The 19,665-nt window shown below is 35.0% G+C and overlaps 1 protein-coding gene across 1 annotated transcript in view; it reads right to left on the reverse strand.

Annotated features, from left to right (window-relative positions):
• The window catches only part of LOC131940169 (uncharacterized), an 8,204-nt gene extending 730 nt beyond the window's left edge, over positions 1–7,474 (reverse strand). Inside the window, exons 1-3 of the mRNA XM_059298792.1 lie at positions 7,340–7,474; positions 7,135–7,245; positions 3,363–3,454 (exon numbers count right to left, since the gene is read on the reverse strand). Coding sequence (XP_059154775.1) covers positions 3,363–3,454; positions 7,135–7,245; positions 7,340–7,474 — 338 coding nt within the window. The remainder of the gene's footprint in view (positions 1–3,362; positions 3,455–7,134; positions 7,246–7,339) is intronic.
• Positions 7,475–19,665: the final 12,191 nt, after the last annotated feature.

Consider the following 19,665-nt stretch of genomic DNA (forward strand, 5'->3'; position numbering starts at 1 on the left):
AACATTACGTTATCGTTCAAAGTGAAATTATCTTTATCATGCGAAAAATTAAATATAAATTTATAATCCTGCGAAAAATAAAATCTAGATTTTAACAAATCTTGCCGATTTATATCTAATTGGAAAAAGAAAGTTTTACAGTCCTGTCCGTCTGTTCTGTTTTTACTTTCGTACATCCGCCTGTCTATCTGTTAGTATATCTGTCTGTCTTTGAACATGATAACTTGAGTAATGTTTCAATTAATACGACGAACTATTATATATATATACATATATATATATATATATATATATATATATATATATATATATATATATATATTATATATATATATATATATATATATATATATATATATATATATATATATATATATATATATATATATATTTATATATATATATATATATATATATATATATATATATATATATATATATATATATATATATATATATATATATATATATATATATATATATATATATATATATATATATATATATATATATATATATATATATATATATATATATATATATATATATATATATATATATATATATATATATATATCAGTTTTAAATGGGGCAATTTTGAGAGATTTTCGGTAATGAAAACCGGAATCGACATTTCGATGGATTGGTTAGTTATGCCTCTGGAATAAAGTAATTACACAAATTAAAAGGAAGGGGCGTCATTTTTACAAGCTTTTTTTAAACTCACTTCCTCGGTCTGTCTGTCGTCATTCTGTCTAGATAAAAATGGCCGAGCGAAATTGCAGGCACTTCTAACTGACAGATACGGTTCGTAGTTGGTACGTTGGTCAAGACATGAAAATAATGCATTGTGACATTACATTTGACTCAATTGGATGCCTAATTAATTTTTTATGAATTAATTAAAATTAGTAGGCAGTTCTATTCACGCGCGTCATCACGACAAAAGCACGTCATCACGTTCAATAGGCGCGCAATTGTTTTTAATCATGTAACTCTGTTGTCTTGACACCAGCAGTCTAGTTCTTTACCACTAGACTACGCAATCCCATAATATTTTATGTAATAAAAAGGTTGAAAAAAATTCTGTAAATATATAATAAAGATCAACTATTTAAATAATTAAATAATAAACAGCTAGAACATGACTTCCCATAATACTTTTTGTAATAAAAAGCAAAACAAAAGGTACGGTAAATATACAATAATGATCTACTATTTAAATAATTAACCGCTAGAAGTTCCCAGCGACGGAATGTTACGTCAATGTTCGCCAGCGCATCAGCCCAGCTTCGCTTCATTGTATAACCACTCTACGTACGTGGACGTCTCAACCAGCGTTGAGATGAGATTGTTGCGTCATCACATTGACCAACGAAAGTCACGCCTACACCCGCCTCACGGAAATTTGAGTCCGTTTAACCAGTTACACATTTTAAATGGTGTATCATAATATTTGTTGCTACACTATGTTGTCTTAACATGCGTATAACTCGTTAATACTTAAAAGTATAAAAATAATAAATGCATAAAACGTTTATAATTACAAGCTTTTATAAATGCACTAAAATGAAGAAAATAATAGAATTTATTAAATATAAAATAATTTTTTTTAAAAACATGATACATCTACAGTTACTTTAAATATAAAAAAAAAATATTTTCTTTAAATATAGTAATGCACTACTGTTTATCTCACTATAAATAAAAGAGTGGGCCGCTATAATAATAAATATTTAGCAAGCGGCCCATGCTTTTATTTATATTTTTTAAAATTATTTTTCTGTTATTTGTTTTTGTAACACCACTGGGAATCTCGAAAAGTGAATCTGTACAAGTATAGCAAATACTAAAGCTTCATGGTTTGATTGATTTTCTGTGTCTGTTTAATCACAATGCTTACTGGTGCATTTATTGTTTTAGTTTCAAATCAACACAAATCATTTATAACAGTATGTTTTTCCTTAATATATGCCGTTTAATATATAAATTCAATTTTTTCTTTGTAGACTTCTCAGGCATTAATTAGCATAGTGATATGGTTCCATAGAGCTGATCACTTTATAAAGTAGATGCCTTGAAATAGTCCTCCACAAAAATTTGTTTTTAATAATTATCATATTCCTTCTCTTCTACTACTTGAAAGCGTTATATGTGCCCCTTTTTGAAAAAAATACTTTAAGGAGTGTCCTTTGTCTATTATTCGACTATTTGCAACCGCAGTGGAATATTTAAACGAAAAGCAATGGGCATCTTATGTAATTAATTAAATGAATGCTAGTTGTCACTCTGTTCGGCTGTTTGAATGATTTATCCTACCTCCCAAAAAAATTAGCTATTAGATACAAAGTAAGAAGTAGTTTACTCTGTTAATTATCTTTCATAATAATTTTCGAGTAGTGTTTTTCTTTTAAAAAGTTATTGTTCTTCAAGAGTTAGTGACTTGAATAATCACCGCTCCACTTATATTTACCAAACGACTAACAAGGTGTAAAACACACATAATATTGCTTTATGTATGGTTGGATTTTGTGCTCCATAAACGACTGGAGTCAACTGTGCTTTGCGGGATTTGCTGCACTGTAGTTCCACAACTTAGGCATCTCTAAGTATGACCCAAGACCAACTTCCATCCTCCTTCAGACGGAGCAGAATATTTTTTTACATATACAATTTTTATTCTAACCCGTGTCCGCCCCTATCGAATATTTTCATGTTTTCGCCCCTCCCCTTCTCCCATAAAGCTTTTAGTGCCTTTCTGAGAGAAATGTATGACAGAAACACTGACCACTTAAATATTAACAAGTTACCTGAGTCTATGGAAAAGCGTTGTAAATCGAGAGTGTTAATCGACTGTTTGATTGTAAAGACACCGTCGTCTACAAAACTTTTGCGGAATGCGCAATAGTAGTTTGATACTAAAGTAAGTAATGTACCCTGTCGTGACATGTGAAGTAGAATTCACGTGTCTCAGGAACCTCGGCATGTGAAGGTACAGTGTTGTCAGCACTATGCCCAACCGTCTTTTACTTTTCCTAGGGTAAGTCAGGTACTCATTAGAACTGAATGGACTCAGGGACAAAACACAAAACAGAATGTGAACTCGGGAATGTCGGATTAGATGTCGCATGCTCTACCATCTGGCGACGCCATCCAATCGTAACCTGATCACATTAGCTAAACGTCCTGTACTCTCCAAAGGAACGATTAGTTTTTAATTTTCAACGGATAGCGCAGAAGTTGATAAATCTACTGAAAGAAAAGAGTTAGCACATTGCATCTTTCCTACATCCGAACAATCTACACTATAGAAAATTCCTAAATGAATTGAACAGTCGAAAAGAACAACGAAAAATACTTACATAATTTGCGAAAAATTTCTTGGTGAAATTTCAGATCGCACTCTATCACCAACTGCAATGGTTCTGCGTAGATATAATCTTGTACTTTCATCCTGGAAATCAAATAAAATATCGTAGCGTAGCATGATAGATATGTAAAAGCCCATGTGCGCACTTCTCTCTCTAACTCTCTCTCTCTCTATATATATATATATATATAAGGGCGGGAGGGGGTAGTGTTGAATTCACAAAATGAATTGGTGATATGCAAAACATAAAACAACTAGATGGCGGCTTATGCTACGTCACGGGTCAGCTCGTTACTTATAATAAGACACTGCGATGCATGTGAAAAGCACGACATGTGATGTGTTAACTTTTATGAATACAAAATCTATAGCGCTGACGGAATGACTGACACACTACCACCAGCCTTTTATATATATATATATATATATATATATATATATATATATATATATATATATATATATATATATATACTAGCGTACCCGTCCCCCGCGCGTTGCCGCGGGGATAGAAGAAAGTTTGACGAAATTTATTAGAAGGATTTCACCAACGCGTAACCAATCATATGTTCTTAGACGCATAGGCGCGGCGTACAAACCCCTGGCTCCTTAAAAGTAACAGGCGCCATCGTGCCAAATAGCAATTATGATGCAGATTTCGTCATTCGCTAAAGTGACACAAATGAACAGGATTTTTTCCTTTAACACGTAAAAAAGTATTTGACATGTTTTAAACATCAGTGTGACTGATGCAATACGCTAGCGTTACTAATGGTCTATTATTAGATGCTCGATCTCAATTTCTGACTGGATTGTCTAATAGTAGATGCTTACTGCATCATTTGCACAGTGACGAAACTCTACAGTAGGCTCCTCATATTAAAAAAAAAAGTTATTTTTTTTTATCTTTGGCAAGGTGACGAAACTGTACCGAAGGATTTCCTCGCGTTACAAAGTTATTTTTAGAAGCCTGTTGTAGTTTTACCGCTGAATATAGTAGTACCCCTTACTCGCTATACAGGACGCTCGATTAACGGATGCCAAGTGCCAACATAGTCGCTCTAAAACTCTGGGCGCCAAACCGTGTATTTTAGTTTTCTTTTTCGCAGAAATATTCTCGGGAGTATTCTCATCTACTTCCTAAAGTTTCATGGCACTCGGATGAACCGCATCCGAGTTTTATTTTTTATATACCGTGTATAGAGAAAAAAAAATCGCTCCCCCCACCCGGGGGGGGGGGGGGGGTGGGGCGCCGCCCTTGCAATATTGAACAATATTTTTTTGGAGAACCCTACCATTGAGTGATCTAATCTTCTCCCCAAAGTCTCATAGCTATCGGATAACGGTGTCACACCAAAATCGACTTTTTTAATATACTGTATATAGAGAAAAATCGCACCCTCCCGTGGCGCCGCCCTTGCGAAATTAAAAATTATTTTTTACAGAACCCTTCCCTAGAGTGTTATAATGAACTCCCCAAAGTCTCATGATTATCGGATGAACGATGACAAACCAAAATCGACTTTTATTTTTATACACGTATATAGAGAAAAAAGAAATTGCGCCCTGCCGGGGCGTCACCCCGGCGAATTCGAAATTTTTTTTCCGCAGAAACCTCCCCAGGAATATTCTCAACAGCTTTCCAAAGTTTCACGGCAATGTGATGAGAGGTGTAGTAATGCATAAAGGACAAACAGACATACAGACAAACAGACACACACACAAACATACATTGATATATATATATATATATATATATATATATATATATATATATATATATATATATATATATATATATATATATATATATATATATATATATATATATATATATATATATATATATATATATATATATATATATATATATATATATATATATATATACTAGCCGTCCCGGCCAGGCCCTGCACTGGCATCTCTGAAAAACGTATCTGTAAAGGACCATAACTTGTGTATTTAGTAATCAGCATTTACCCAGCATTGCCCATCATGACCACAACCAACCAATACACACAAAAACACAAATATAACACTAACACAAAACAAATACACACGAAAACACAAAAATAAACGCAGAGACAAACCCAACCAGAAACACAAAGAAAACACAAACACTAACGCAAACAAAAAAGCAATCGAAAACAAATCCAAACGCAAACACGAACCCAACCACAACCAAACAAAACCAAAGCACACCAAAAAATAAACAACGGAAAAATAGCACAAACACAACCACAAACACAAAGAAAACACAAAAGCAAAGAAAAAAGCAAACGAAAACACAGACGCAATGAAAAAAAGCAAACGAAAACAAACCCAAACCCAATCCAAACGCAAAACACAACCACAACCGCAAATCCAAACTCAAACACAAAGAAAAAACAAACGCAAAAATAAACTCAAACTGTCCACAGTCTAGCCCGGGGCACCAAATCGCACCATGGTGATGTGCGGCGTAACCGCCTGATTCAACTTAATAAACGACTATAGTACCCAACTTATTCATAGTCTTTTGAACTCACTTACGCGAACGTAGGTACCATAGCGAACACGGGAAGGCCCGGGGCGCCAAATAGCACCCTGTCGGGGTGCCGGAGGACGCCCGGACTTGATTCACTTAAAGACTAGGGCAACCTTTCTTATCCTTAGTCTATCGCACTGTTTAAAACGAAATTATGGCCATAGCGCTCACATGATAGCCCAGGGCGCCAAATCGACCCGTGCAGGGCCGGCGGCGGACGCGCCTGTTTCAATTTAGTATACAAAATTATAATACTCCAAGCTTATCCGTAAATGAAAAGAAATAAACATATAGGATTTGAAGGACCTGGCTTATTGACTGTTATTGATTTTTTTTTTTAAATAATTAGTAAACAGTATGTTTAGTGTATAGAATACATAAAAGGCAGTATTAAAAATACCCACGACATTGCATTTAATCAATCCCCGATAATTATGTAATTATTTTTTTTCCTAACACCAAAACAGAGTAATAAAAATAAATTCTTTCTTCCCGCTTAATGGGATTTTAAAGGGAAGTAACTGTGTTTTCCAAATCAAGGGACGTAATGAGTGTTAAATTACAAAATGCAAATACATTTCAGACACAATTAGAAATTTTATAAACGTTGATACACTTTTTTTTTTAAATTTTATGTAATGTTCATAATTGAAAATTATTATTTTAAGTATGTAAAATGAAAATTGTTTTTAAACACGCTCAATATTAAATTTTTTAACTCATAAATTTAGACCATGAGCACTTTAATAATCTAACACTTGAATCCATGGAAGTATCGTTTTTTTTTTCAATTTTCTTATATTCCTATGTAATCCTCAATAAAAAAATTTTTACAAACATACACATATATATATATATATATATATATATATATATATATATATATATATATATATATATATATATATATATATATATATGTATATGGTGACAGGACAAATGATCTCAAGAAAAGCGTACTCAAGAACAAATGATCTCACGGATAAAAAGTATCTGGACAAAAATAATAGGAAAAATGATACCACGGGCAAAAATGCTCTTAGAAAAGATATCTCTGACAAAAAATCTCAGAGCACATGAAGGGATAGTGTGGTCACGATTAAAATACTTTTTCTATACTTCATATACAAGAAAGTAAAAAGGTGCATCACTTTATTATCCATTGGATTCCTTTAATAATATTAAGGATATAAAAGCTCGTAAAATGATAAGAATTGCAGGTAAAAATTCAACTTACACCAGCACCTATTCTTTTTAGTTGAACATCACCATGAACTTTGATGAAACCAATTTTGTCAGCTCGAAATGCAAACTGATACTCACAGAAATAAACATCGTCAACATACACCTGTGAAATTAAAAAAAATTGATTTGATTTTCTTTCATACGGAAGTAATATAATGTTAAAAAAATTAGATAAGAAAATAATTATGGATACCAACCTCATAACTTGTTCCAGTAAGTTTAATTATTACATTGAAATTGGCATTTCTTCTGAAGGGATTGCCTCCATCTGTTTGTTCACTGGCCCATTTACCCCCAGTCTTATGAGTTCTTACGACAAAATTTTTATTCATACGGACGCTGAATTGAAATGCAATGACTGGGAAACAATGGGATTCCGGACAAAGTTCAATATTAAACCTGAGCGTTGATCAAATTAAAATAAAGAAAATGGTTGTTAATTTAGTTTTTATACAAAAATTACACAAATCTTATCCACACACTTCTGTTACACCTAGTCGTCACTACTTACTTGATAAAAATAAACAACTGGCATTCATTTACAATATTCACCAAAATATCGATATCATAGAACCACATCACCTGGTCATAAGCATACACGAAGGTCGACTAGTTTGGAACCTTTCCCCTCCATCCCTCTCGAGTCGTTATATTTGAATGCCCACCCATTCAATAATATTGTTTTTTAGTTAACTTTTTAAAATCTTTAATTACTGATTACTAGATCTGCATTTTTATTTTATTTTTTAAATAATTTCAGGAATGATTTCCCTTAATTTTTTTTCGCATATTTATTCTTATATTAAATAATAGTAATGGGGATGGCACTTCTAGTCCAACTCTACCTGGCGCATAAGCATACAATTGTCGAATAATTCTAATTAGTACATTTTAATGATTTAAAATATATGTAAGTTAGACTACATCAAACAGACCACATTTTTTCCCAACATCATCGCTACCTTCTTTTTTCATGTCTACCTTCTTTTTTAACATACAACCTACCCCACTGTGTCATTCACTCATAATTTTATTGTTACTGATATATTGATTTTATATATATATATATATATATATATATATATATATATATATATATATATATATATATATATATATATATATATATATATATATATATATATATATATAGCCCCCCTAGTATTATCTTGTTCTTTCTCCCAAAATGTAGTTTTAAGAAAAACGCAATTGAAGTTTCATGGGGTCTGATTTACTATTCTAAAAACATTTTAACTCTTTTATTTTTTTGGAACAGGTATTCAGTGGACACTCACTGGGAAACTAGAGGATCTGGAGTTTGCAGATGATCTTGCATTACTCTCGCACAGGCTACAACACATGCAAGAAAAAGTTGATGCATTAGGAGCCATCTCTCAGCGCTTAGGTCTCAAGATCAACAAAGAAAAGACAGAAGTGATGAGAATTAACCAGTAGGCTCCAGTGACAATAGACGGAAGACAGGTAAATGATGTGCAAGAGTTTGTCTACCTTGGCAGCAAGATCAACAAAACGGGAGGCACAGAGGAGGACATACGCGCTAGAGTTAATAGAGGCCGCTGCGCTTTCACAGTCCTGCAACACATATGGAAAAGTTCGGCCATCTCCATTACCACAAAAATTAGGATATTTAACTCTAATGTCAAGGCAGTTCTGCTGTATGGAGCAGAGACATGGAGAGTCTCCAAGGCAAGCACAGCAAAGATACAGACCTTCATGAATATATGCCTTAGACAGATATTGAAACTGAGATGGCAGGACAAAGTGCCGAACATAGAACTATGGAGGTAAGCGAGGCATGAGCATTTGGGTGTGCAAATAAAAAGGAAGAAGTGGCGCTGGGTGGGTCACACACTGCGAAATGCTCACCCAAATGTTATACGCCAAGCGCTTGAGTGGAACCCCAAGGGAAAGCGGAAAAGATGGCGCCCAAGACAGTAAATTGCAATAAATATTTCTGTCTAATAATACTATTCAGCGGCTTATTTCAGACATGGCCGTAGAGGTTAAAGAACATTTTCTGAATTAAATCAAGCTTTCACAATTGTTTGCTTTTCAAGTTGATGAATCAACAGACGTGAGTTCGTGTTAGCAATTGCTGGTCTTTGTGAAATATATTCATTAAAATAATAGCAAAGAAGTGTTGCTATTTTGTCAAAATATGGAGAAAATAAATACGTTTTTTGAAACTGAATGATTAAAATGGGAAAACGGCTATGGGGTTTGTACGGATGGTGCGCCTTCTATGTTTGGGTCAAAATCGGGCTTTCAGATAAATGTAAAAGATTAACTCCCTTAACTTATTTAACCTTAGTCCGCTTTCCATGGCATTTCACCCCCCACCCCCTCATACTGGAAGCTACAACTTATTTAACTTAGTCAGCGTTTCATGGCAGTTCACCCCCCCCCCCCCCTGGAAGCTACCCACATATTTAAAAATATTTTTTCTTGTGCTTATCTAACTACTAATTGTTGATCGTTTTTATTAATTATTCTAAATCTATAAGACCATTATACCAAAATCATTCTTCATACGTAGTCTACATACACATTTAAAAAAGAACTATCGTATATACATTAATATCTACTGTCACACATACGTACAAAAGAGCATTTGTTCATAAGTATATAAGTGCGTATATAAGTACAAATACATACTTAACTTATTTTGTGTTATCTGCATAAGTAACTTTTTATTCAAAGCTTCAAGGCTTTAGTTTATGACTTACCTTGCAGCAGTTGAAGGGATGAAGCCATTTATAGTATAGGTCGTTTTGTCCCGGGATATTGACAGGATGCTAAAAGTGTAGGATGTTTGCCTCTGCAAAAATTATAATGGTTTTTCATAATCCATAAATAGGCTACATGTTGCTGAGAATTTAAAAATGTATATCTTTAAATGAAAATGATAATTACTAAATAAATGAGTTTTAAAAAAAAGGTTTTAAGAAAAAGCCTTTATACAATTATTCAACAAAAAGGGAATAAATAGCGGAAGTAATCTTTCCTAAACGTTCTTGTATATTCTTAATGAATAGAAACAGGGATTGCACTTTCATCAATCCAGATGTTTTGTGTATTATTATACTTGCCACCAAAAAAAAAGTATTACCAATGTGTTGCCTGAAGAACTCTGACGAGTATGAAAAGATTCTGGATAACTGCTGGAGATATTTTCCCCTGTAGCTTCCTGTATGAAGCTCGTCAGAAGAAGCGGCAGTAAATATGAGGTTAACTTCAGGATATCCATTTTCTGAAATAAATAATACCCTAAACACATTTTTTGAAAATTCAATATAATATTCTATGTGTCGAGATTTAGTCACACTGGAACGGCATGGTCTAGCAAAAGAGTGCTAGACTGTTTACTCGAAAGTACTGAGTTCGAATCCGTGTTCAAATCAGTATACCTTCCGTAAGACCACCTAGTAAGGGCATAGTGCTGACCACATTTTCTCATCGTATACCTAAGTAAAAAAAAAAACAGGTCAACTACTTCACTTGCCCCATGACCGTCATGACCGGAAAGGAAACTTAGTCACAATGCAGCACTTATCAAGATGTAAGTCTACATTTTAATCTATAAATCTTTGGCTTCCACAAAAAAACTTCCGTATGTTTTTTCAGGAAAAAAGCATTTCCTCCTGGCAAATTCGATCAAACTGTTCGGCTAAAAGAGACGAATTAAAATATTTATCCCGCAGTATAAAATTTAGACCTACCGTGTTCCTCTTTCCCACTGCACAATTGCTTATCCGAATGTAAAGTACAACAAAGTAGAGTTAAATATCAACCAGCACAGCAAAATATGAAGAAATAATACTGTAACAACCCCAGCAATTCTTGAAAAATTATAACCCACAGTTATAAATGAACATCTTCACGTGTTCGAGTCTGATTGGCCAGCAAAACACTACCGTCTAGATATCACGTGGCTCAGTGTTTTTTTAACATAGGCGTTTCATTCAAACCTATTTCTCTCAGCTTCTCTATCTATTAGTTGTATACATAAGTATTCATTAGTATAATTTTTATTTAATTTCTTTTATTTCCAAATGTATTTAGATCGAAATCTACTACTAATAAATGTTACACAATTTGTGGAAACATTTTAGAAGAGTTATACTGTGTTATTTGTAGGGAATCATGTACTTATTTTGTTGACAAATATTTAATGAAATAAGAATCGGGAGATTTGTAGCTGCAGCCTTTTGCTCCTCAGGAAAACACATAATTTGGTAGACTGGGGAAGAAACTGTTGCTCTAATAAAAATATTTTTATTTAGCAAATGTTTGGAGGTTGTACTTTTTACAACGCCTATGATAAAACGGCTGTTGTTCGAAATGTTCCAAACAATAATAAGTTATTGATTTTGTTTAGATCTTAAAGCTGTTGGATGAAATTAGTAATGTCAAGTGGGGGGGGGGGGGGTGTTAGGGCTGCGAGAGAATTTAACTAGACTTGATCGACTACCATGTAAAGCGAGCCACTATCATTATCAGCTGTTACACGTAACGACAACACAGGCTATAATCACTCGACAAGATGGCCATTATTTTCTTTCTCAAGTCTTTATTTAAATACTGGTCTTCTCTATTCCGGATACAATTGTCTTTAATATACCCATCACACTGTGTACCTCACACACTCACTACCTAGCCGCAACTCTCTAGCTTGAATACTATAATAAACAGTTTCTACTCAAAAACGTTAATTTTATAGTCTCTACTTTCATCTGAGTCATCAAATCGATGGATTTATTATATCTCAACATTTATTCGCACAAAAATACCCTGATAAATCACAGCACACCAATAATCCAACATACTCTTCCACCTAACAATATCTGCTAATGACTTCAGTAGTCATTTCATATCATCGGTATTGCTTAACACAGATGCTGATTACACAATCAGCAAGACGCTTAAACATTTCAGTAATTCTGCTCATCGTGGTATAATAGAGCTGCTTCTGACGGTTCATGAAATTTATTTTAGCATAAGATCACTTAGACTTCCTATAACAAGTTCGTTTGATGACATCTCTAATAAAGTATTAAAGATTTCAGCTCCAATAATCTCTGAAATTTTGACATATATCTATAACCTCTGTATTGCCAAACAATATTACCCCAAACATTTTAATTATGGTAATGTTATACCACTACACAAAAAGATAACATCCAAGATCCTTAAAACTACACGCCAATTTCAATACTTTCTTCCCTCTCCAAACCATTAGAAATGCATATAGACAAATGCATGTCAAACTACCTAGAAATGCATTATCTTTTCCACAGTCATCAATCTTGTCACACAGCTTTGATTTAAATGATTGAAAAGTGGCTCAAAAATATTAACAAATACCTACTTTTTGGCACGGTGTTCGTCGATTTCAAAAAAGCCTTTGATTCTATTGATCACACCATACATCTTAAAAAACTAATTGTAACAAATTCAACGAAATAACAGTTATGATACTTCATTCCTTTTTATCTAACACAGTGGTTCCCAACCTTTTTCGAGTGGCGACCCCCTTTTATAAAAAGTAAGTGACCCGCGACCCCCATAGAATTAAAAAGCCGAAATTAGTATGGAAATTAACAAGCACTAAATTAAGATTTTCAAGTAGACTTTCAATGTGAACTACCCTTGATAACTGTTTTAATACCATGTGTAAAATTGCGTGTTATTTACTAAACATTCGCGGTTAAGTTTTTGTTAACGCCTACCTATTTCATTATCAACATTCAATTTATTCCTTAATTTTGTTTTTAATCGGAGAATAGTGTTGAAAATCTATTCTCGAAAAGTCAATCAATATTACGTTTGGGTATGAATGGTGAATACTACACCAAAATTGTGTGTGCAGTTTTTCATCTTGCGCTGAATCATTCTGCAAATCAAAGAATTCATCTTGTAATTCATCTGGAATGCTGGCAACATTAAGGGAAGAAGAGAATGGGTAATGCGTCAATGCAGATTCTTCTTTTTTCAGCGCAGAAAAATAGCGCTGCAGTTCGTTTTAAAGAGATTCAAAATGCCCAGAAATCGCTTCTTTCAAAATGTTAATTATCTCACAAACAGATTCATCTACTACATTGCAGAGTTCTCAAACATGGCAATATTTCCAAGATTTATTTTTGCAGCTTTGATAAAAATGCCCGGATTTATCATGGAAAGTGATAATATGCGTTCATTTTCCCTGAAGCTTCAGGTCAAGCTTATGTTGATGTTCGAATACATCTGCTAGGTATGTCGTATTAAGTGTACCAAAAGGGTCTTGTTCAGTGTTTCTTCCAGACTTTTTTCTCCGGGGGGGGGCACTTGAAATCTTCGGGGGGGGGGGGGGGCGGACACTGTTAAAAGTATATATTTTCTATATAAATTATATAAATTTCATTTCGTTCGGGGGGGGGGGCGGTAAAAAAATTTCGGGGGGGCTTCGCCCCCCCGAAGAGATGCCTTGAAGAAACTCTGGTCTTGTTTCATTTGTACTTCGAAGGACAACTTGATTTCAGCTTTCAATTTCACAACACGATTTACATTTCCTTTTGACAGCCAGCATGATGTAGTGTAGAAAAGCAGAACCTCGTGATCTTTATTAATGTATTTGCACAGTTCTTTGAAAGCTCCAGATTTAATATAAGTTACTTTTACTAGCAATGGAGTCTTGATGGCGAGGGCAGTGGTTAGGGAGCTAAATCTTTTCTGTTTTCTGGAAGCCCGATTTTGACCAAAACATAGATGGCACACCATCCGTTCAAACCCCCACAGCCGTTTTAACCCATTTTAATCATCCAGTTTCGAAAAACGTATTTATTTTTTCCATGCTATCATTAAAAATTAAAAGCTCTTCTTTGCTATCATCCGCATGAATATAGACAAAGACCAACAACTGCGATCACGAACTCAAGTCTGTTGATTTATCAACTTGAAAAGCAAACAATGGTGAAAGATTGATTTCAATAAAAATTTGTTATTTAACATCTACGGACATGTCTGCTATAAGCCGCTGAATATTATTATTAGGGAGAGATATTTGTTGCATCTTTACTGCACTGGAATCCCCAAGAATTAACTTCACCATCTTCAACATGCAGCGTTTGATGAGATTTTCTCCTATTGTGTTTTGTTTTTTTTTTGCTTGACATTTCTATCGCGACTTCATATGATGCTTGCACTAATGCTGTGTTTCCTTCGTGAAAACTTCCAGTTCGATCAAGTCTCTGACGTTTTGCAACTAGCTTCATGTCGACGAAAGAACTCCGTATCTTTCTTGGTGTGTTCGGAATGACTCGTCTCAAATGACGTTTTAGATTTGAAAAGTTCATTACCTCGTGACTGAGAACAACTTTGTACAGTATTGAGTAATCATTGCTTCTCTATTCCATTTCCAGTGATGTTAGTAAAGCCGAATTTCAGATATTCTTCTAAATATTTATTTTTTGTTTCTCATTACTAAGGTTTAGTATACCAGTTGGCGACCCCCCAGAAAGCCCTTCGCGACCCCCAGGGGGGTCGCGACCCCCAGGTTGGGAACCCGTGATCTAACAGATCTCAACGTGTGTTTCACTTACTACAATCTCTTCACAGAAATATGTTAGTTAAGGGGTTTCCCAGGGCTATTTTGTTCATTATACATTAATGATCTAGCATTGCACATCAACGCAGGTCAGCGAAAATTGTTTCTGATGATACTTCAATACATGTCTTTGCAGACAGCGCTGACTCAGATATAAACTTCAAATATGGGACAATGAGCTTGTTATCTTGGCAAAAATGAACAAAAATGAAATTTCACCCCTATAAAACTAAGTCTTCCATCCAACCAGTGGCGTAGCCAGGATCGTCTCAAGGGGGGGGTCCAATTTTTACCCGGGGACAAACTTTCGATTTGCACCCCCCCCTCAAACTTTCGATTTGCACCCCCCCCCCCCCTCAAACTTTCGATTTGCACCCCCCCCTCAAACTTTCGATTTGCACCCCCCCCCCTCAAACTTTCGATTTGCACCCCCCCCTCATACTTTTTCTATATACCGAGGGGTCTATGGGGGGGGTTATGACCCCCCTAACCCCCCCTGCCTACGCCACTGCATCCAACTCTTTACGCATTGCTATAGATATTACAAAATTCGAACAGGTTAAGAGCTACAAATACCTTGGCTTGATTTTAGATCACAACCATTTGCGTAGCGAGGTCGGGTGATACCCGGTGCGGCACTTAATAGTGTCACCCCCCCAGAGGCGTAGCGACCCTTCCCGGGGACAAACTTTCAATTTTCGACTAGCATCCCCCCTCACTCAAACTTTTGATTTGCAACCCCCCCCCCCCCTCAAACTTTCGACTTGCACCTCTTAAAAGACTATTTAACACTCGAATTAATCACTTTATTAAGTGAAATTATAATTTTTCTCTATATATTTTGCTATTTTTTGCCTTGGTGTCACCCCCTAAATGGTGTCACCCGGTGCGGTCCTCACGCCCCGCCCCCCCCCCTCGCTACGCCCCTGGTCACAACCTCACCTGGTCTGATTATATTCATCTACTTAAAATGTCCCTGTTAAAAAATATTTTTTAAACTCGCAAGGAAAATAAATTGTTTAACTTTACAAATTACATAAGAATTTTTAATGAAAAACTTCAAAGCTTTGGTTTACGACTTACTTTACAGCAGTTGCGGGGATTAAGCCAGTTATAGTAAAGCTTGTATTGACTTTGGTTTACGCAGCTTGTTATACGTGTAAGGTAATTTGCTCTGACAGACAGACAACAGAAAAACAGACAGACCGACCGACCGACCAACCGACAGATAGACAGACAGACAGACACACAGACAGACCGACAGACAGAGAGACAGACAGACAGAGAGACATACATACAGACATACAGACTAACTGAATGACTGACTCACTGACTGACAAACATGACTGACTGACTGACTGACTGACAAACTGACTGACAAACTGACTGACGGACGGACTTACTGACGGACTGACAGATACCATCGTTAGATACCATCAAGACAAAAACTAAGAGGCAGATGTTAACAAGAAAGAATGAGGCAGATATTATCAAGTGAAGAATAAAATATAATGAATGATTACAGTAGCTAGCTGAGGAAGTGTCTAACAATTATTACCAACATTTATTATTTTTATGTCACTTACACATATAAACAAGTGCACACATTTACTTCAAATAATCATTTGAATTTCGTAAGAAGCAAAGGGCACACATAAACGCATACATACACATACAGTTATACATCGAGGTACGAGTTTAATTCAACATAGTTAGTTCGCCAAACTCGCTCATATATCAAAGCAAACCCCCCCCCCCCCGTTGAAATCGGATGAAATGCAGTCGTTCCAGCTCTCAAAATGCGACCTCAGTTGTTATTATATTTTACTTTAAGGTATAGAGTTTAGAGGAAGTATTGTAAAGGCGCATACAATCGAAATTGACACTTCGACAAATCTAGACGTTTTGCACCTCCCTGTCTAGGAAAAACATATTGATGTTATTAAAAGTTTTTGTCTTATGTTTTTGTCCTGATAGTATCCCTGAGAAAAATGTTTTTAGCCCCGCCTATATATATATATATATATATATATATATATATATATATATATATATATATATATATATTCCCTAGTTTAGTAACTTAACCCCTTTTCATTGCAAAGTATAACAAAACCACTATCACTGTACACACAAAACTATGTACAAAAAGTGTTTTAAAAATATAATTAGAGATTTTTTTAACTTCCCCCACCTCCATTTTGTAGTCTGGCGGCATGGTAGTTTTGCCCTGTCCTGTCTTGATGTTTTCTGCGACAAGCTCTTGACTTGATAGCACGTGCCGTGAACACTACCGTCTTGTTTTCACGCGACTCCGTGTTGTTTAACATTGGCGTTATATCAAACGTATTTTTTATATCATGTCTAATTGTATCTAATGAATATTCATTGACATCATTTTTCATTTTTTTTTGTTTTTATTTATTTATATCGTTTTAAAACGCCCATGATAATACGACTAGTGTTCGAAAAGCTCCAAACTTAATCAGTTATCGATTTTGTTTTTTAAGTTCATCAGGCTGTGGTGTGTTGGATGAAATAAGTAATCTGAAATGCGTGTGTATTTCCTTAGGGTTGGGGTGGGGGATCAGACAATTCGTGTATGTGCTGTTTATATTTGGATAAAGAGTGAAGCATAAGGTGTGTGGAGACACTGGACTCATATAAATGCCAATTTGGGCAAAATTAAATTAATGGGTGGGGCCTATGCATAAGCCGACATAAGCGCCTGGATAAAACCACCAGGTGACATAAACCAACTGGACGCCCCCCTCCCCCGTGACAAATAACACCCCTCCGCTTTGGAAATAACTTTAACGACAATACAACTTAGCAATATAAATCTATATAATTTATATCTAATTTTCTATGTAATTTAATAATTATATATTTAAACTACTAGCAAAAACGGTTCTGCTTTTTAAAAAAAAATGCTTTTTTGCCTTCAAAAAATGGTCATACTTTTATTTGATAAAAAAGCGGGTGTGACCTACTTAGGTCTAGTAATGTTTTATTTTTAGTTTGACATTTGTTATAATACCATGTATGGTCTGTGGTGCAATAACCGGTTTTTTCCCGCTGTCTTACTAAGAGAGTCTTAGACTCAGAAATTTTCCATCGAGAGATGATTGATTGTTTCAGACCAGATGACCACCCCAACCAATGGTCTTATGATTTGAAGGTGACCTTCCATGTTACCTAAGTCTATAAATAGATCGCCCACAGTGGTCTCGAGGCAGTCTTTGGTCAGACGTCGTTGAAGAGAGATAAGCCCTGTGTGTTGCCGTGCAGTATTAAGTTGTTATATTACTTGTGAATAAGTAATTCTTTATGCTTATAGCAGTGTTATGTATACAGTGGTGATTTTTCTGAAGTGTAAAAGCTGTGATAGTGTATCATACTATTTATTCCCACGAATTGTAAGTTGGGTTTTGATCATTCTGTATATCCATTTTATTCTTGTATAAATCTAGTGTTCTGCCACGACTTTGTACACTCATTACAAGTTATATGCAGATTAAATGTTTTGTTGGCATCATTAGTTTCTCTAGTGTTTCCCCTAGACATCAATTACGAGTCCTAGCGAGCTAGTGTGTCAATTTTCTTTTATTTAGGCTTGTCGCCATCTGTGTGTAATCAGTTAAACGAATCCGGGAGCGTTCGCCATCTATCTGGCTGATAGATTGGTGTCCTTTACACGGGTCCTTATGCTAGGAATGCATACAAACATAATAAATGACTTTGATTAGTTATCTGAAATTTGTCTTCTAGAAGAATTCAATTTCAGATTATTATGAGGACTACTGTCACAACGTCAAGTCCGAAGACAAACAATTTTTCTACTTAATATTTGGTTTTCTCACAGGCTATATTTAAAAAACAAACAACAAATTTGAAGACTTGCTCAGAAGTTTCCAGCCCAATTTGTTTTCATAATTGCATTTGCAAATTATCGCCAAAAGCTAAAAATCGATTGAAATGCATTAAAAATTTGCAATTTAAAAATTTAACACATATGTAAGCACAGCTAAGTGGGGGGGGGGGGGGATAACTGCTAAATACTTATCTAGGCTTATCTATATAAACTGTCCGGTCAGTGCAACCGTGGTAAAACCCACGGTTGTTAGACACTAACCTAATACAGGAAGACAAGATTTAAATCTGACAAGGAGTATACACAGGACAAACTCAAAAAATAACGTAAAATGTAATTACCAGGACACTGAGCATTAAACTGCTAGCTCAAAAGACACAATTAGTTATCAGCCTCAACATAAGGCTCACGTAAAATAGAATACATGTTATTAACTTCCCTGCACATCTATAATGACCGGAATAAACCAAACATTTCCTTGGGGGTCAACAAAGATCACCCCAAGAAGCGAAATTCGACTATAAAGGCATAAAAATAGTAGTAAACAAATCACAAGTAAAATAACCTAAACCAACAGTCAGAAATGAACCATAACTGTGAGTCAAGTATAAATAAATCTCATCCTTGGCTTAACACAAGCCTAAGGGATACAATTAATCAAAACCAATGTCATGAATAATTCGCACACAGTAGGTTAGAGGCATAAGCCTATATTTTAAAGAAACATAAGAATAAAAAAATAGACTTTGTACTAAAGTCTGGCCTGCCCACAATGGTGACAACAAGTAAATATAATACATGGACAGAAAGAGTTAGCCCATGACCAAAAAGCTTAATAAAAATAGAAAATATAAAGAGCAACTATCTTACAAGGCTTTGTAGAAATAAAACAACAAGGTAAAACAAATGGATAGGGCAGTGCTGACTCTTTATGCCTCGGATAGGCTCTGAACACACAGGCGCCCTCCTCATCCCCTCGGCTTTCAAAAATGATTTCAAAACATCTGTCCGGAACTAAAATCCACACACGTCGCACACTACACGTC

The sequence above is a fragment of the Physella acuta genome, unplaced genomic scaffold (genome assembly GCF_028476545.2).
Source record: "Physella acuta isolate Inbredline_101_S28 unplaced genomic scaffold, ASM2847654v3 ptg000310l, whole genome shotgun sequence".
NCBI classification, from domain to species: Eukaryota; Metazoa; Mollusca; class Gastropoda; family Physidae; genus Physella; species Physella acuta.